General features: G+C 41.0%; 1 protein-coding gene across 2 annotated transcripts in view; it reads left to right on the forward strand.

Annotated features, from left to right (window-relative positions):
- The window catches only part of LOC129698888 (sperm-associated antigen 16 protein), a 705663-nt gene that overhangs the window by 337120 nt on the left and 348411 nt on the right, over nucleotides 1-20132 (forward strand). For both annotated transcript variants that reach the window (XM_055638281.1, XM_055638282.1), the window contains exon 13: nucleotides 9901-10086. In XM_055638281.1, the coding sequence (XP_055494256.1) occupies nucleotides 9901-10086 (186 nt within the window). The remainder of the gene's footprint in view (nucleotides 1-9900; nucleotides 10087-20132) is intronic.

Below are 20132 nucleotides of genomic sequence, written 5' to 3' on the forward strand. Positions count from 1 at the left end.
ATTCACGGCACCCACAGCATTTTTATATTCTCACACGTGGTTACATGTGGATTCTGCATTTTTTAATTAATTCATCATTGGTCAGTGTCTCTGTAGCCTTTCATCTGTGTCTTTCCCCAAAGATACCTTTAACTTTAAGTTCCCTGTTATTTAGAAAAACACTCTCTCTCTTGTCTAACATATGAGCGCAATAAAAGTCACTACTTCTTGATCCGATTTATTGCCCTCAGCTTGGTTTACAACCTCTAATGTTTATTTTAACCAAGCTATGTTGTGGCACCATGATAAATGTATTTATTACCTCCCCTAATGTAATTTCCCCTCATTGTTGGCCTATTTTCTCATCATGCTTCCCAGTATGCAAGGTCTTGGGTTAAACATATTGCAAATTACTCATCTTCATTAGGGGGGTGGGAGGGGAAAATAGGTGTGCTGTAGGAAATTCTGAACATTATAATGAATATGTTAAATTTATCAAGAAATAACCAGAAAGTGATCATCATGGAAATCTATCAAATATACATTTTCCAAAGATTATTTAGAGTAAGAAGGAAGAGTAATGAGGCTTAAATCAATGCTAACAATCTTGTCCCGGAGTCATGGATGTTATTAACAAAGAACCAAAATGTAATCTGTCCGCTGAGCATAAATTGTCTGATTCCTTTGTTTACATAGGATGGGGGCTGAAATTCAAAAAAGTACTAAATTGGCAGCCAAACTTTTGCATTTTTCTGTGCAAATGAAAAACTCTAAGAAAATAAGAGGCAATGTATTGCAAAGAGACATATCATAAATCTTTTGAAATGGAGTAAAGTATATATGTTGGGAGGAGATTTTGATATAATCAATTCCCGAGTGCTCGCACTGTGATTGTTTACTCCCATATCTCTGATCTGCAATGCAAGATTACAGCACCTGCAGTTCCTTGTGTCTACAAAATAATCTTTCTTGGGTATGATGTATAAGAGTGATCAAATTATTTCCTAAATACTTTTGACAGTATGGTGTGTAATTAATTTTGTGTTGTGCTTACTGGATTGGAATTAAACAAATATGCATCTGCATTGTTATTTTTGTGAAACATTGCAGCATTCATCATCCTGATGGCCCTTTAATGTTTTAACCATTTAACTGATTAATCTGATTGATGCTGGTTCTGTTGGATCATTCACTGAAAAAAACACTGAATCGAATCACTCTTCCGCTGTACATGATACCCAAGAAAGATTATTTTGTAGATACAAGGAACTGCAAGAGCTGGAATCTTGAATTGCAGCTCAGAGATATAGGAGTAAACAATCACTTGGTGCGAACACTACGGAATTGACCATATCAGAATGTTCTCCCAACATAACACGGAAAAAACACTGAATCTAAAAGCTTATGGACCTTTCCCACTTAGGCGACTTTTTAGGCGACTGCAGGAGACTATGCAGTCGCCAAATGGTTGCCACATGTTCGCGGGTGGTTGCCGGGTTTGCCTTCATGGTCCTGAGGAGTTCCCGGATTCTGGGAAGCTAGTCGCGGCCTCATTATGGTCACCGTGAATTTCTCAATATGTTGAAAAATTAGCAGCGACTAGAATGAAGACGCCATGGAGAGTAGCGAGAATTCTCGAGCCGTAGGTGGGTCGGCAGGAGGTCCTATAGGTTGCCAGGAGGTCGAAGGTTCTCGGAGGTTCTCGTACATTGGAGCCGGTGCTGACCGGTGAATTTCATTGGCTCATTGGGGAAAAAAAGGTAAGCAGTAGTTTTCAGAACCAAGAATAGCCGACCGGTAATGTTACATGTCCGCCGAGCTTCACAGCCTTGTATCTCTGGCTTCTTAAAAGTTGATACCACTCCTTCTCCCCCCTCTCCCCCCCTCTTTTAAAGGACTTACCGTACCCTGTGCTTTAGCCGTCTTTTTACAGCGCTGACCTTCCTGTTCATCGCGGTGTGTGTCTGTACCACCTTAGCTTTGCACCGTGTGAATTTTGTAGACTGGGCAAACGGGGGGAGCGCTGTCTAAAAAATTCACACAGGCTGGAGAATGAAGCGATCTGTTTGTGTGTGTGTGTGTTTGCTGGCAGTCGCCGTTCCGGTTCCCGTTTTTCAGGCGACTGCCAGCAACTTGACAGTCACCGGCAGTCCGCTGAAAAATCGCCTAAGTGGGACAGGACCATTAAGATGCCGGGCAGGTCAGGCAGCATCTGTGGAGAGAGAAAAACAGAGTTGAGATTTCAGGTCGCTGACCTTTCAGATATTGCCTGATCTGCTTTTTTACACAGTAGTTTTACACATTATTTTGTTTTTATGTTGGATTTACAGAATTTATCAAAAAACTTCTATTTATTAGAACATCTTAAGGGAAAAATACATGTTAATATGGTATGGAATGTGAATTAGAACTTTGCAACTTGTAATCATTGATTATGTTTCTTACTGATAGTCCAAAAGGATGAATTGCTGTTTCTTTAGTGCTTAAAGTCAACATTAAAAAAATGATTATCAGGGGAAAAAAAACTGAAGTATTTTATGCAAAGAGAATGTAAAATATTAATTCTAAGCAGCTAGGTGATTAATAAGTGGATCTCTGGAAATAAAATGATTTTGCTTTGACATAATATTTTCCTATTTATCAACGGGAAGCTTTTGTAGCACTTTTATTAATATGACTAAAATGATTTTCATTTGATAATTGCCTCGTACCCACCATGAAGGGCGATGCATCTATCTTGGTCCACTAAACTTTTGCAAACCATTTCAAGGTCATTTCACTAGCTAGGTTTGGGAATGTGATGTGCTTTTAAAATATTGGTGGGGCAACATGTGTCATTTTAGTAATTGAAAATATGTAAAAATAAAAAACATGCTGAAAATCTCAAATAAGAACAGAAATTGCTGGAAAAAATGTAGCAAGTTAAACAACATATGTGGAAAGAGAAAGAGTTTAAGTTTTGGGTAAAATACCAGAGACTGAGAAACCTACTGAGTTTTTCAGCATTCCCATTTAACAGAAAGGATGTGACGAGGGCACATAGGAGATTTACCATGTTTTTGATTGGGATTGGATCATTTGTTCAAGATTGGATATCTCAGTTTTGAGGAGAGACTGGATAGGTTGGTTCATTGCACTGTAGCCAATTCATGATCGAGCTCTGAACCCTTTTAACTCACCTCTTAGAAACATAGAAACATAGAAAATAGGTGCAGGAGTAGGCCATTCGGCCCTTCGAGCCAGCAATGCCATTCAATATGATCATGGCTGATCAGCCAAAATCAGTACCCCGTTCTGGCTTTTTCCCCATATCCCTAGATTCCCTTAGCCGTAAGAGCTAAATCTAACTCTCTCTTGAAAACATCCAGTGAATTGGCCTCCACTGCCTTCTGTGGTAGAGAATTCCACAGATTCACAACTCTCTGGGTGAAAATGTTTTTCATCATCTCAGTCCTAAATGGCCAACCTTTTATTCTTAAACTGTCACCCTGGCTCTGGACTCCCCCAACATCGGAAACATTTTCCTGTATTTATCCTATCCAATCCTCGAAGAATTTTATATGTTTCTATATATCCTCTCATCCTTCTAAATTCCAGCAAATACAAGCCCAGTCGACCCATTCTTTCATCGTATGTCAGTCCTGCCATCCCAGGAATTAACCTGATGACTCTACGCTGCACTCCCTCAATAGCAATAATGTCCTTCCTCAAATTAGGAGACCAAAATTCCACACAATAAAGCCTACTGTAGTCAGGATGCTGTTAGGGCAGTGGTATGCTACTGCATGATGTGGGAAACCAGGGAAACATCCAGAATTCCACCTATGGGAAGTGCACCCAGCTGCAGCACTTGACTGACCACGTCAATGAACTGGAACTGGAGTTGGACATACTCCAGTCATCAACTCGATCTTGACATCACACTGAGTCAGCAAAGAAGCTAACATAATCAAAGGCCTTTTGTCACCCCAGTCACTCCCTCTCACCTCTCTCTTGTCCACAAAAGATAACGAAGCTTGAAAGCATGTGCTTCCAATTTCAGAATAATTTCTTCCTTGCTGTTATCACACCTTTGAACTGTCCTCTCAAAAGCTCCGGTCCTCTCAGAATGCGAGAAGCAGAAGCATATCTTCCAACCTACCTCAAATAGGACCTTTTCTCTGAGATGTAATGTTACAGTCCTTTTACACTCTATTCTGCAATCTAGTATTTTTCTCTTTGGTGTGCAAGTCTGGTGTACTTGAGTATGTCTTGATTGTACTCATGTACAGTATAATTTGATTAGATAGCATACAAACAAAGTTCGTATGATATGATGTTATGATTCGTATGATTCATCCTTTGTTAGTCCAGTTGTAAATGGAATTGAGTAGAGTGCAATGATTAATGAACATCTACACATCTGGCTTTAATATAGGAAAAAGGTAATTCTTAAAGCAGCCAAATATGTTTGACAGGCCAATGCTTGAAGGATTCCTGACTGCTGATATAAGCCTCAAATGTTTGATTAGTTGTAGCCACAAATATCTTGCTTTATGCTTGGTGTAACCAGCTAGATTTCCCCTCATGTTGACCAGTTTTATTAAAGCTGCTTGATGCCATGGCTAGTTACTCTCACTTTATTTGAATTTTTGCCTATTTTCTATATTATAACTATGTTTAATTCAAATTGTCCCTCTGAATCCTAAATTCAACATCATTAAGCAGTTCACTGATGTGTAATTGCTACTTGAGAGCACAGTGAACAAGAATTTCCATCACCTTCCTGATGATTAAAAGTAGACATACAGAAAAGTAATTAGATAGATTGAAATTTTGTGCAGAACATAACTGGGCAGTTTTCCATATAATTCGGGAGCGGTCTCCCCTGATACTTTCTCTTGCAACCACAAGAAATGCTACACTTGTCGCTTTACCTCCCCACTTGACTCCATCCAAGGACCTAAGCAGTCTTTCCAGGTGCGGCATAGGTTCACCTGCACCTCCTCCAACCTCATCTATTGCATCTGCTGCTCTAGGTGTCAGCTGCTCTACATCGGTGAGACCAAGCGTAGGTTTGGCGCCCAACACCTTCGCTCAGTTCGCAATCCCTGATCTCCCGGTGGCTCAGCATTTCAACTACCCCTCCCATTCCGAATCCGACCTTTCTGTCCTGGGCCTCCTCCATGGCTAGAGTGAGCCCCACCGTAAATTGTAGGAACAGCACCTCATATTTCGCTTGGGTAGTTTACACCCCAGCGGTATGAACATTGACTTTTCCAATTTCAGGTAGTCTTTGCTTTCTCCTTCTTTCCCCTCCCCTTCCCAGCTCTCCCACAGCCCCCTGTCTCTGCCTCTTCCTTTCTTCTTTCCGCTCCCACCACTCCCACATCAGTCTGAAGAAGAGTGTCGACCCGAAACGTCACCTATTCCTTAGCTCCATAGATGCTGCCTCACCCGCTGAGTTTCTCCAGTATTTTTATCTACCTTCAAAGTTTGTTTCAATGTATCTCGGTGCATGTGGTAATAATAAACCAATACCAATGTCTGAATATTGCCCAGGTTCTCCATCCATAAACAAAACACAAAGTCTATTCTTTACACAGATGCTATCTGACACTTTAAGTTCCTCCAACATTATGTGTTTTGCTCAAGATTCTAGCATGTGCTTCCTTGAGCATCTTTTGTTAGTCCAGTTGTAAATGGAATTGAGTAGAGTGCAATGATTAATGAACATCTACACATCCGGCTTTAATATAGGAAAAAGGTCATTCTTAAAGCACCCAAATATGTTTGACAGGTCAATGCTTGGACGAATTCCTGACTGCTGATATAAGCCTAAAATGTTTGATTAGTCATAGCCACAAATATATTGTTTTATGCTTGGTGTAACCAACAAGAATTTCCATCACCTTCCTGATGATTGAAAGTCTATACAGAAAAGTAATTAGATAGATTGAAATTTTGTGTGGAACATAACTGGGCAGTTTTCCATATCATCTTACAGATGCTATGTTGCCTTTACTTGAATATTTTGGCTCAATGCACAGTTAATTCTGGAGCAGCACACACAGGATGGGACCAGGTCTCATGCCTTTAACATTTTTAGTCTTTGAGCTATTTTGTGATATTATGTATGATCAATGGAATTGCCTCAGCTTGCCTTTATGGTGCTAGGCACCTCAGGAAGAAGGCAAAATGGATCATCGCTTCTGGACTTATCGAATCCACATCACAAGATTGGAAATTGTTCAGTCAGAGCTGAACACACTTCTCGGCATCTGCATACAATGGCGTCTTGCACTTCTTGTGCGTGTGTGGTGGTGAAGAGATTGGTGGCAACGGGGCCGTGACATGAACGCTCTTTCCTTGACCTCGACTTCTAACTGAAATGGTGGCAGTAGCTTTAGCTTCCCCTATGCTTCCCCAATCATGGTTGATTCAGAAGTTTATGGAGGTGCCTCATCCCATTAGAGTTTTAATTCTTCACTGCCATTCATACTGAATGTAGCAGGACTGCAGAGATTTGATTTAATATGTTAGCTGCACATTCACTTAACTCTCTCAATTGCTTTTATTGTTTAGCAAGCTTGTGTTTTTGCTTCACCAGGTTAGCCACATATCTATGTACATCTGACACTGCTCCTGGAAAGATAAATATTGAAAATGCTGGGAATGTTGATCCGGTGGTATGAGAAACTGATTGAATCTTGCAGATCCAAGACCCATTGTTAGAATTGAGAGAGTAAAAACCTTAATTTTAAATTGCAGAGAAGGGAGGGAAGGAATAAACAAAATAAAGTGAATACCTTCAACAGAATTAAGTTAGGTTTGCCTTGGGGATAATGTTGTTGATGAAGTGGTGATTAATAAGGGCAGTTATAGGGAGATAATAAAATTAAACAACAAATGGTTGAGTGAAGTTATTCAAAAAATAATGTAAAAAGAGAAGATGCTATCCTAGGATATGAACTCGGGGTAAGAATTTTAAATTCAAAGCATTGCTGAGCTGGGAGCCAATGCAGAATCATTAAGCACCAAGGAGAATTTGTTGTTCATGCAAATTAGGATTTGGGCAACAAGGCTTTGGATGACCTTAACTTTAAATTGTGTGCAGAATAGGAGAAAATCATGAAGGAATCCTGCTTCCTTACGGGCCTGGTTTAAACGTACCAATAGGCAAATACTTAACTGCCCTTAGAAATGCTCTTGCAAAGTATTCTGCTACATCAAACTACTTCAAAAATGGCAACTACTTATCCTTTGGGAACAAGGCGTTCACTCTTAGCCCTGAAAAGACCTCCTTACTTATGGCTGGGAGTGATGACAATGATAGAAGAATTGTCTTTAAATGAATAAATCAAGGGTTTGACAGTTATAGTCAAATAATCATATTTATTAGCCAGAGTTTCTCATCATTCATGTTCAGAACTGCTGGGGGACTTTAATATTGAATCCGGTCAATAACTTTGGAAGAAACATGAGTGAAGATACCTCTGACTATTTACGTCTTATCTCCACCTCAAATAATGAATCTACACTATATATAGAACATCATTGTTAGCCAGAACATAAAATGCATTTTAGTTGGTAAAAATAGCATCAGCTATCAGCAAGTGGCTTGTTCACTGGCTGGATAATTGAAGATCACTGTAAGGGATTAACGTACTTGACCTTATTCATATGTGGCACATATGTAAATGTTTATTTAAGGATTGGTGTGAATGCTCACCATAAAATCACTGGCGAATCCCAGTCCTTTTTTCACAGTGGATGCTGTTTACATAGTAACAGATAACGTATAAATAGCAGATTTGAAATTTGCAAGATGATGCCAGAACATTGTGACTCTTTTCATGCTGTCCCAGAAGCGAATCTACTAATATCCATTACAGTCAGTTCACACTTTTACTTGTGCATGATTGTGCTCATGGTATGATTTCATTGGATAGCATGCAAACAAAGCTTTTCATTGTATCTCGGTACTCCTAACGATAATAAGCTAGACTTGTCTGAAGGTTGACTAGTTGCTCTTTCTGAGCCAAGCAGAAATCTACTTTTTGGAAGGCTGATCCAGAAAGTATGAATAAGAAGAGCAATGCACATGTGAAAAAAAAATGTTACAGTTACTTCACACTTATTTACATTTACTGCATGCAGTGTTTTATGAAGGGTCTCTTATTGAGTAATTGATAAAGATGAATTATTGACTGTGTTACAATATTATTATACTATGCAACTACAGGATACTTAGAGTCATAGATTCATACAGCATAGAAACAGGCCTTTCAGCCCGACTAGCCCATGCCAACCAAGATGGCCCATCCTTATTATTAGTCCCATCTGCCCGCATTTGGCTACATCTTTGCTATCTTTGGCTAAACCGTTGCTATCAATGTACCTGTCCAAATGTATTTGAAGACAATTTTGTTGAAGACGATTGAGTTGGACTGCATTTTCTTAGCACCTTCAGTCATTATTCATACAACATGGAAATAGGCCCATTAGCCCAACTCATCCATGCTGACCAAGATTTTTTAGCTCAGCTCGTCCCAATTATCTGTTTGGCCCATATTCCTCTAAACAGTCCCAATCTATGTATCTCTCTGAATGTATTTTAAATGTTGCAATTGTACTGCCTCCACAGCTTCTTTTGGCAGCTCGTTCCATATACCCACCCATCCATATACTGTGTGAAAAAATGCCCCGTGCCTTTTACATCTTTCTCCTCTCATCTTAAATCTGCTTGTCTGTTATACACTCCCCTACCACATGAAAAAGACTGTGACCATCCACCTTTTCTACATCCCACATGATTTTATGGACCTCTGCAAAGTCACCCGTCAGTCTCCTATGCATCAGGGAAAAATGTCAAAGCCTATCCAGTTTTTCCTTATAGCTCAGGCCATCCAGTCCCATAACATCTTGTGAATATTTTCTGCACCTTTTCCATCTTAATGACAACCTTATTATAGACTGGTGACTAGAGCTACACAAGATACTCCACGTGTGGTGTCACCAGCGACTTGTACAATTGCAGCATAACATCCCGACCAATGCAGGCAAGCATACCAAACATTTTCTTCATCACCTTGTGTTGCCACCTTCAGGGAGCTAAATATCTGTACCCCCTAGCCTCTCTGTACCACAGTATTCTTGAGGGCCCTATCATTTAAACTAATGCAGCATCTCGCAATTATCCAAGTTAATTCCATCTGCCCATTTCTTCAGTTCATCTAGATCCTGTTGTAATCTTAGATAATCCTTTTTACATACTTATTAAACAAGCTCATAACATTGTCATCTAGATCTTTAACATAGCTAACAAACAACAGTGAACCCAGCATGATCCCTGTGGCACACCACTGGTTACAGTCCTCCAATCTGAATAGCAGCTCTCCACTACCACCATCTGACTCCTTCCACCAAGATAATTTTGTATCCAAATAGCTGGCTCATCCTGGATCCCTTGTGATCCAGCAGATTAGACTACCATGTGGGACTTTGTCAAATGCCTTGCTGTAGACAATCTCCACTGCCCTGGCTTTGTCAATCCTCTCCATCACATCCTCAAAAAAACTTCAAATTGTGCAACACAATTTCTTGCACACAAAGCCATGCTGACGATCCCTAATCAGTCTTTGCCTATCCAAACACAACGTGCTCTTGTTTCTAAGAATCTCCCCCAGTAACTTCCCCACCAATGATGTTAGGCTCGCTGCCCTAAAGCTCTTCGAAGCAATTTAACAAATGTTTTATTTCTGAGAAAAATAAGCACATTTTGTGCATAATTCTGTCCAGAGTAAAATACTTTGTCTATTGTATTGCATTGCTCACATGGATAGTCCAACTCTTCAGTAATAAATGTAAATCCCTGTAGAAGACAATCCGAAAGAGAAATGGTGTGTTAAAGTTTCATGCTATCAATTCTTTTCTCTGCAGTGGTAATATGCTTGCCACAACCAGTGGAGACAAGACAATGAAGATATGGGATTTCGCAAAGGCTGAGTGTGTACTCACATTTACAGGGCATCTTCACGCTGTTTGGGGATGCTCGTGGCATACCTGCGGTGACTTTGTTGCATCTTGTTCCATGGATAACACCATTAGGATCTGGGATATTAACAGGTGAGGAGTTTTCTTTTCTATAATTCATGACATTTTTAGGTACTGATTGTTATGTTTTTATATTCAGTCCAAACCTCTCACAATGAATTTGCAGGATAGCTCTTATTGTGTACATCACTCAACTTCCATTGTTAACTCAACTTTGTAAGAAATAAAATTAAATGATACTTTAATTTTTTTTTAATGGATATTGTTATAATAATGCTTTAAGTGAATGTTTATAGAATTTGCCCTTGTGGTTCATGGTATGAATTAATCTTTGCGCTTTCAGAATTCTAAACAATTCTAAGGATTCATTATTTCCTGTGTTAGGCTTCTTATGTTATCTTTATTTTGTGAATCAGAAGAAGAATATTGGAAGAGTGTGATAGCACGAGTAGGTTATTGCTGTCATATGCAATGATTTATTGCTTGTATGTTTTATTATGGAATGATTATTTTAAAAGTGTCTTAGGAGCTGGGAAAGTTTGAACTTTACTCTTCATCTGCAATGAGTTTGGAAAAGACTAGCAACTATTCTTGGTACAATGTTTGCAATATTTGTTTCAGTTGAACCCCCCCCCCCTTTCCCTCCGCAATCCTTGCACATCCCCAATCCTTTCTACTCATCACATTGATTTCATGTTTTATGTATCTTGTGTTTTATGACTGTGGGCAGATCAATTTCCCTCCTGGGATAAATAAGGTTGTATCTAGTGTCACAGTCTGGTATCTAGGAAAAAGACCGTTCATTTTATCCACATCCCTCATGATTTTATATACATCTGAGAGGTCACCCATCAACCACCTAGGAGCAATCATCAAGGAACATCACAAACTTCATCAATCACTAACAACTCAAAAGCTGCATTTTCATTAATATTATACAAATCACACACCCCCCCCCCTCACACTGGAGAACATTTACATTTCTGTTTGCAAACTAAAGAATTCAATAGAATCTCAATAAAGTTCTCATGCTAACATCTCCCAAACTTTACTTGGAATCTGCCAAAGTATTCAAATATGGCATTCAATGCATGCATGTCATCTAGAGAAAGGAATTTATTTGATAATGTTTAGACTTTTATAACCCAGTTCTCAAGGGAACAGATGAAATATAAATTGAGTTTTTGCAGTTCTTGGTTCTTGGTTTCTTGGTCCTCCAAAATATTCCAAATGGAATTTAAACTGGAGGTGGTGGAGGGAGAACTTAAGCCAGAAAGGGTTATTGGGAAGAAAGAGCTACTTTAAGTTGCATCTGGTTGGATAACTATAGTAGGGTGGAGATTATTCCATGCTTTAATTGTGCGGGGGAAGAACAAATTGCTGTACTCATCTGTCTTGGTAGCTGGGATCACAAATTGCCCTCATCTGCTCCTAATTGGTTTGGGTTTGGTGTAGGTCTTGTAATCTATGTCGAGCTGACCATTTAACATTTTGTAAAAACAGGTCAAACGGTGAGCTTCACATCTGTCTTGGAGAGGGTTCCACCCCAGAGAATTCAGAAGTTTGGTGACGCTCGCTTCTCTCTCATAGGTGTTAGTAACAAATCGAGCTGCCTGTCTTTGGACACGTTCGATGGAAGAAATGTTTTTATTTGTGTATGGGTCCCATGCTGCAACTGCCTAGTCCAAAAGAGGTCTAACGAGGGTGAAGTATAGCTTCTCCTTGACAGAAGTTGAACAATGATGAAAGTTGCACCTCAGAAAATTTAGGGCACCTGTTGCTTTCACCGTTGCATGATGAGTCTGACCATTCCAACGCAGACATTCTGCAATTTGATGCCAAGATACTTGGTTTGTTTGGATTCTTCAATAGTGGCACCAAATATATTGTAAGATGTTTCTCCTGGATTCCTCTTTCTGGTGACACGCATGGTTTCACATTTGGAAGGGTTGAACTGCATGCCCCATTGTTGTGACCACTCAACCATAGTATCGAGATCCTTTTGGAGAGCAACTTCATCATCAGCTGACTTAATTGAAAGGGCCTTTTTAATGTGTGAACCTAATAGAAAAATACGGTTCAAACCAAGATACAAAGTGCATGCCTCACTGATCTGATGTTAAAATCAAACTAAATCAACATGATTGACACATTTACAGCCAATATTGTCAGTCCTGAAGCATGCAGCACATCTCAGATTTATTTCACCATGTAGTCTGTCTCACTGTTCTAATATCCAAGCAGGCACATTATTCTACCAACAGGATCCAAGAGCAGATCATAGTTTAAAATTGCCCATATTCCAAGTTGAAATAAATTAAATTAAAGCAGGGTTCATATATGTAGGATACTCAACAATCAATTCATCAGGGATTCAGGAGTAATAATTCTTTACACAAAATAGTCATGTGAAATTCAATATCACATTGAATAGTTCAGGTAAAATGCTTTTAAAATATATGAGAGATAAAGTAATATGTTGATAGGCAAAATTAAATACAATGGAAGGAGCCTAGAGTGGAATGTTAAAACAGTATGGGTTTTTGGGGCAAGGGACTTGTTTTGATGTTTTAAATTTAATGCAAATTTGGCTACTTGCTGAATTTAATTCTTGTTACTTACTACTGCAGGCAAATAGACATTGAAAATCAATATTTCTCTAGGACACTACTGTCAATTTGAATTTGCCAGCATAACGGGTTTGTTAGAGCCAGCAGCCAGAGAGATGTGTTGGTGCTACTGAAAACTTCAGCCAAGCCAAAAAATACATTATTTCATGCGTGTAAACAGCCTAAATCACTGTCATGTAAATGAATTTCAAGTTTTAGATTAAATAGAAATTGCCCATTGGATTTCAACTGATGATGAAAGGAATAACATTAAAGTAGTTACGTCGTACCTAATGTTAGATGAATATAAAGGATCGAAGCAGAGTTAGTCGACTGGATGGAAAATTTACTTCATGGAAGGAAGCAGAGGGTGACGGTGGTAGGTTTTTTGGACTGGGGGGCTGTTATGACTAGTCATGTGCCACAGGGCTTGGTTCAGGGCCCATTGCTGTTTCTGATTTGTATCAACGATTTGGATATGAATGTACAAGGCATGATTAGTAAGTGCAGTTCAAAGGTCCGTTTATTGTCACGTGTACCAATTAAGATACAGTGAAACTTGAATTACCATACAGTCATACTAAAAAAGAGCAACAACTACATAAACATTAACATAAACACCCACCACAGCGGATTCCCCACATTCCTCACAGTGATGGAAGGCAATAATAATAATAATAATAATAATTTTATTTATAGAGCACTTTAAAAACAATCATAGTTGCAACAAAGTGCTGTACATCACTAATCATTGACAAAAAAGTTAATACACACCAATAATAACAATCAAAAGAAATAGTAGGAGAAGATATGTAAAATAAAGAAACATTAAAAACAATAAAAACAGAAGCAAAGTCTCAGGCATGGTCAAAAGCCATGGAGTACAAATGTGTTTTAACACTGGATTTGAAGATGGACAGTGAGAGGGCCTGTCTGATGTGCAACGGCAGGGTGTTCCAGAGTGCTGGAGCAGCAACAGAGAAGGCTCTATCCCCTCTGAGCTTCCGATTAGACCTTGGTACCTCCAGGAGCAGCTGACCAGCTGACCTGAGGGACCGGGCAGGAGCGTATGGGTGGAGCAGCTCAGAGAGGTAAGGCGGGGCAAGCCCATTCAGAGATTTAAAAACAAATAACAGTATCTTAAAATGAACTCGAAAGTGCACCAGGAGCCAGTGGAGGGAGGCCAGAATTGGCGATAAAAGTCTAATCTTCCTTTTTATTCTCCCGCGGTTGGGGCAGTCAAACCATCCACAGTTGGGGCGATTGAAGCTCCCGCAGTTGGCGATCAAAGCCCCCTCGTTGGGGCGATCGAAGGTCCCGCGATCGGGGCGGTCAAAGCTCCTGCGGCTTGGAGCTCCCGAAGTCGGTCTCTAACCAAGGACCACGAGCTCCACGATGTTGTCCGCAGACTCCCGCGGTTGGAGCTCCAAGGTCGATCCCCGGCAAGGATCGCCAGTTCCGTGATGTTAAGTCCTGCAGGCTCCCGCGATTGGAACTCCCGAAGTCGGTATCCAGCAGGGGCTACCAACTCTCGATGTTAGGCCGCAGTGCGGATGGAGATACGATACGATACGGGAAAATATTGCATCTCCGTCGAGGTAAGATTTTTTTAAAGCATCCCTCCACATAAAACAAGCTAAAGAACACCATTTAACATTTATACATTTAACACATACTCAAAAACAACAAGGAAGGAACGAGACATACTGTTGGCAAGGCGGCCAGAGAGAGGAATATAGTTGACACTAGTGGGTGGTATTGTAGATAATGAAGATAGTTATGAAAGGTTACAGTAGGATCTTGATCAGTTGTGCAAAAGGGTAGATAAATGGTTAATGGAGTTTAATGCAGATCAATATGAGGTGCAACATTTTGGAAAGTCTAACCAGGGCAGGACTTTCACAGTAAATGGCAGGGCTCTGAGGAGTGTTGTAGAGCAGAGGGATTTAGAAGTGCATGTACGTAATTCCTTGAAACTGATGTTACAGGTTGATGAGGTGATCAAGAAGACTTTTGGCACATTGGTCTTCATCTGTGAGGGTTTTGAGTATAGATGTTGGGTTGTTATGTTAGAGCTTTACAAGGCGCCGGTGAGGTTATATTTGGAGTATTGTATTCAGTTTTGATCATCCTGTTGTAGGAAAGATGTTGAGGCCATAATAGTAAGATTAAACGAGAACTTACCAGTTTGAAGTTTGATCTTTATTTTATGAGGAGGAACGTTGAGGGAATACGTGAAGAACCCCGCTACGGCGCATGCGTGTCATCCTTCAAAGCAGCGGTGTGAGGTCACAGATACACTATAATGACCTAAGATAGTAAGATTATTAAAGAGATACCAGTTTCAGATATGACCATATGAGGGTGGGAGCGGAGGGTACGTATTCCCTCAACGTTCCTCCTCATAAAATAAAGATCAAACTTCAAACTGGTAAGTTCTCGTTTAATCTTACTATTTTACTTCGGAGTCACGTGAGTGACTTCGTGAAGAATTCAAAGCTCTGTGACCTCATGCCGTGGAGCGAGTCCATGCTTCACAACTGCCTTGGTAGTTAGGGAGAAATTATTAATTATATTCAAAACCATTCATACCAATTATTTAATGGAAATGATAAACAATATCTAATTAATTCAAATTATAACCCTGTATTCTTCAGGGATAAATTATCATACAGAACTTCAAATGTTCCCCGAAAAACGTTCCCATACTGCTAACTGGTTTGTTATAACATTTCTGAAACGTTTTCTCTGACAACCATACTGCGATCCTGAGGATTTGGTCCATGGATACATGAAGGCGTTTTGCTGCGGATGTAGCTGCAGTCCTGGTGGAGTGATATTTAAATATGTTATTGTCCACTCCCGCCTATCTTAACCCATATTTCAGCCACCACGAAATGGTCTGAGTTACACTCTGGTACAGTTTCTTATAGCTGATTAAAACGCCATTCCCTTGCCTCTGATAGCCTTTGTACTTTCACTGTATAACAAAACGTGCTTCACTATACAGAGGCGTTTGTTCTCCGGGTAGGCCATCAATTCTATGACCTGCTCCGCTGATCCTGGCCTATATTGTTTAATAATACGGTCCTGGATCACAAACCCCAAACTTCCTGCCGCCATAGTGAGCCACCCAGTCTTACTTTTTGCAATAACTGGACCTTATGCGCTGTGACTAGCGCCATCAGCATTACCATTTCTTCGTTAGTTTATCCAGATTTAATGCTGTAGCCGGCGACCAATTCCTTAGCAAGGTCAAGACCACACTTACATCCCAGATATAGGAGTATCTTATTTTTGGTGGCTTGGTGTTAACATTGCCTCTTAAAATTTTAACTACCAGAGGATGTGATCCCACAGATTGTCTTACTGTTCCTTGCCACCAATAACTTGACAATGCACTTCTGGCACTATTCACAGTGCTGTAACTTAGTCGTCCATAGTGCAGGCTGGTGAAAACTCTAGCAACGCCGGAACATCCTTATTTCTGTGGCCCAGAAGGTTATTATGGCAGTAATTAGTCCATTTTTAATATGACCTAAATACTGTTTTTGTGTAGACCTTCTTTGTGCTGCTGTGATCATGTCCACAGTTCTTTTGATAGCCCCAAGTCCCGTAGCGGTCTTTTAGAGTCTACAACCTACTAAATCAATATTTTCTATGACATGGATAGCTATCCTGAGTTACTGGATGCACCAGTAACCTAGGACTATGTCTTACAGTTATACATAGTTCCAGCACCATGTCCTGTACCCTGGAAAACCATAGTTGGGTAAGCCAATCGGGTACGTAGACATCCCAGATGCCGATTCCTGTTGAATTCCCTGTTGAATTCCCTTAGTACCCAATTGATAAAGTAGGGAAGGAGGAAATACATAAATGAAATCTTTCCCCCCCCCTAGTGCAGTGAAACAGCATCTGTAGCTTCTGCCTCAGGATTTGGTACCAATGATACATACCTCGGTAACTGGTGATTTCTCTGAATTAGTATCCCTGGTAGATACGTAGCCGATAACCAAATATTGCCATTGCCAAATTGAATTTGCCAATTCATCACAAGATGTTGATATATTTCCACCCATATGACTTATATATGCCAGCACCGAGGTATTATCTATCTACCATCTAACATGCTGCAGTTTCATTCCTGAGTAATAAGATTTTAGACCATGAAATGCACTTAACATTTCTAAGTACTTATACCCTTAGTGTTAGCGTAGGTTAACAGTAGGTTAGCTTCTTGTATATTCCATCTCCCCCATAGTTCGAGATGGTATCAGTTGTACCTTAACCAATTGCACTGGCATCTGTTTGTAATAGCAGACAGGTTTTGAATAACTATTGGGTTGGAGCAATACTTAACATTGTGTTCCCAACATTGTAATTCTTTTATAGCTTCTATTGTTAGCTCCATTGGCCAAAATAAATGGCCTCTATAATTTTGAGCCCATTGAACTCTGTGGCTTTCCCTATTAGTAAAGTCATTAACATATTAAATGTGTTAATGGTGTCAATTTTGACTTAAGTGGATGGACAATGAATCCCAGCTGTTCAAACAATTGTTTAGTGGCAATCACTGCCTAACATGCCAATTCATAAGTTATTCCCACAATAAGTATATCATCCAACTATGCCATTACTCTATGATTTTGGTGTTGCAGCAATTCCAAAGCTGGTTTTTAAATTATTTATTTTTTTTTTTTCCTCCTGTTGGATATTGAATAGTAAGCATCTTAAAGATTAATACTTGCCATAAAGTAGCCTGCTGAAACTAACTCTTTAGCAATGCTAAAAATATCCATTTTTAAAATGAATATATTGCACAACATTGTGAAGCGTTGATAACCCATAATAATACGGCAACCCCCATCTTTCTTATTTGTAATAAACATGTTTGAGACAAAATCCTGTTGTTCAGGTTTGGTTTATTCCATTACCCTTTTAGTAAGCATATATATCTGCCCGGTTTATGTTGTACTGGAGGGTTTTGTTTGTGTAGAAACTCTATCAGATATCCCTTAATACTGGTAAGGATATATCTGTCCATAGATATATTACACCATGCTTCCACATGAAGTTGCAATGTCCCTCCAACTTCCATGCTCCCTATTAATGCTGGAGCCCCAGATTCACCTACCTCCATGGTTATCGGTGGTAACCAAGTTATTTTCTTGGTTTCATTCGTGGTTGTGGAGGGCCTAAAGGTTAAGGTTAGGGTAGATGCTGACGTAGAGGCTTTTGCATCTTCCACAGTGGTCGTCCCGGGCCAAACCCTAAACAGGACGCTGCTGCTGGGTACCTTTGCCCAATTCTTTGTAGTATAATTACAAAAACTACTTCTCTTAGGATGCACATAAGGTTAATGTCTTCCCCAGATATCCTTTGGATGCTCTAATCAGCCCCAAAATCGAGCCTCCTCATCCAATTCTTAACCTGTTTGGACAGGTCTCCCCCAAATAACAGGGTCTATAGCCGTTTGCTTACATAGTATAGCGAACTTAGGGTCTAGAGCTGGCTGAATGGCCCTCTTCCTAATATATTTAGTTCAAACTGCACATTGCAAAAAAAAAATAGTGCAATAGCATCCTTGTGGTCACTAATTATGTCCACCTTTTCTTACCATGCGGGCCAAAGTTGTTATGCCCGCCATGAGACCTTTCAGAGTATTTTGGATTTTAATATCCCGACTCCTAATGGCCTCCCAACATGTCTGCAAGTGCACCTGTAACACTGGCTACATTTAAGAGCACCACAATTTCCCGGGGTATAAATGCCTTGCCAACACTTCAGCAAAAGTATTAGCTTGAAGTTGATGGGTGGACATATATTCAATACTCACAGCCATCCTTCTCGAGATCATTCTCAGTGTGTTCCTGCTGGCAGTACTGGCTCATCATGTTCAGCAGGTTGTTTTATCCCACCCTTCAATAGGGGAAGGTGGCTCCATCACCTGCTCAGATTTTACCCCGTCAGACCTTCCATACCCTCCTCAGAGGCGTCTGATATTTCATGCAGCCCTTATGGGAAACTGCTGTGGGACTTATATTTTTGCCCACTGTGGCTATCCTCCAATCCCGGAGCCTGCCACTGTGGAGAAATTTACTCCAGCCACCGCTCCAGCCGACTTACATGCTCTCGGGCACTAGTCGTCGCGGGTGCTTTAATATATGGGACCGCTCCTGCCGACCTTGGTACTCTCGGGCACTAGTCGCACGCGGTATATCCCGCAGCCGGTCCCCATGCCTACGGGCACTGGTCGCTTCCCATGGTCCCGGTACTCACGGGCACCTCTACCCATTTAGGGTGAAGTTTGGCACTTGCTCCCTTATGGGAGATGCTGGTGCCGACATTCATTGCTGCCTGCTGCTGGTCATTAAACAGCAGCGATTTCGTGTGGCAGCACTTCAGTTCTATACTGACATCAGTAGCTGGCTGCCTGCTGTTCAGCAACACAGCAGCAACGTCTGTGGCTCTGCCCTGACGTCCTTAGCTGGCTGCCTGCTGCTCTTCAGAATACGGCAGCAACGTCTATGGCTCTGCCCTGACGTCCTTAGCTGGCTGCCTGCTGCTCTTCAGAATACGGCAGCAAACCGCTGTAAAGAAACAAAGGTAAGGGAACTTTGTTCTTACCTGTTCTCAGCCTGCCGTTTGGGAGGAACGTCCTTCCTCCCGCAGCCCCACGGACCCCGTAGCGTAGGTCCTCGGGCTGCTGTCCCAGCTGTCGGCTGACGGCTACAGGAGTAGTCCTGCTCTCTTCCGGGTCCTGCAGCCGCTTCAATCGGCTCCGGAGCCGCTAGCGACTGCATCCATCATAGACTCACCTGAGTCTGGACACCCCCGGGACGTGTTGCTGCGCTTCCCGCCCGGCAGCAGTCAATCTTGCCGGCGCGGGGAGCGACGTCGGGCACAGCTGTTTCCTCTCCAAGAGGATTCGTGTGCCGTCGGCTGCTGCTGGCTGCCCGCTATCTCCGCGGTTCTCCCCTCCAGCTTCCCGCAGCTTCTTGCAGTCCTACCTGCAAGGTAAGTGGGAAAAAATTTTGCAGTCTCTTACCTGCTTCCTCTAGGGAGACGTCCTCTCCCATGTCTGACTCGCACCATGCGTCTAGCGATATGACACGCATGCGCCGTAGCGGGGTTCTTCACGAAGTCACTCACGTGACTCCGAAGTAAAATTGAAGTATTGTGTTCAGTTTCAATCACCTTGTTGTAGGAAATATGTTGTTAATCTGGAAAGAGTGCAGAGAAGATTTACGAGCTATAGGGAGAAACTGGGCAGATTGAGATTATATTCCTTGGTGTGTAGGAGGCTGAGAGGTGATCTTATAAAGGTGTATACGATAATATCATATACGATAATGAGGGGAATATATAGGGTAGATGCACAGAGTATTTCATCTAGAGTAGGGAAATCAAGAACCAGGGGACATAGGCTTAAGTTGAGAAGGGAAAGAAAATGCAACTTTTTCACACAGAGGGAGGTTGGTATATGGACAGATTTACTGGAGGAGG

This window comes from Leucoraja erinacea, chromosome 7 (assembly GCF_028641065.1).
Source record: "Leucoraja erinacea ecotype New England chromosome 7, Leri_hhj_1, whole genome shotgun sequence".
In the NCBI taxonomy this organism is placed as follows: domain Eukaryota; kingdom Metazoa; phylum Chordata; class Chondrichthyes; order Rajiformes; family Rajidae; genus Leucoraja; species Leucoraja erinaceus.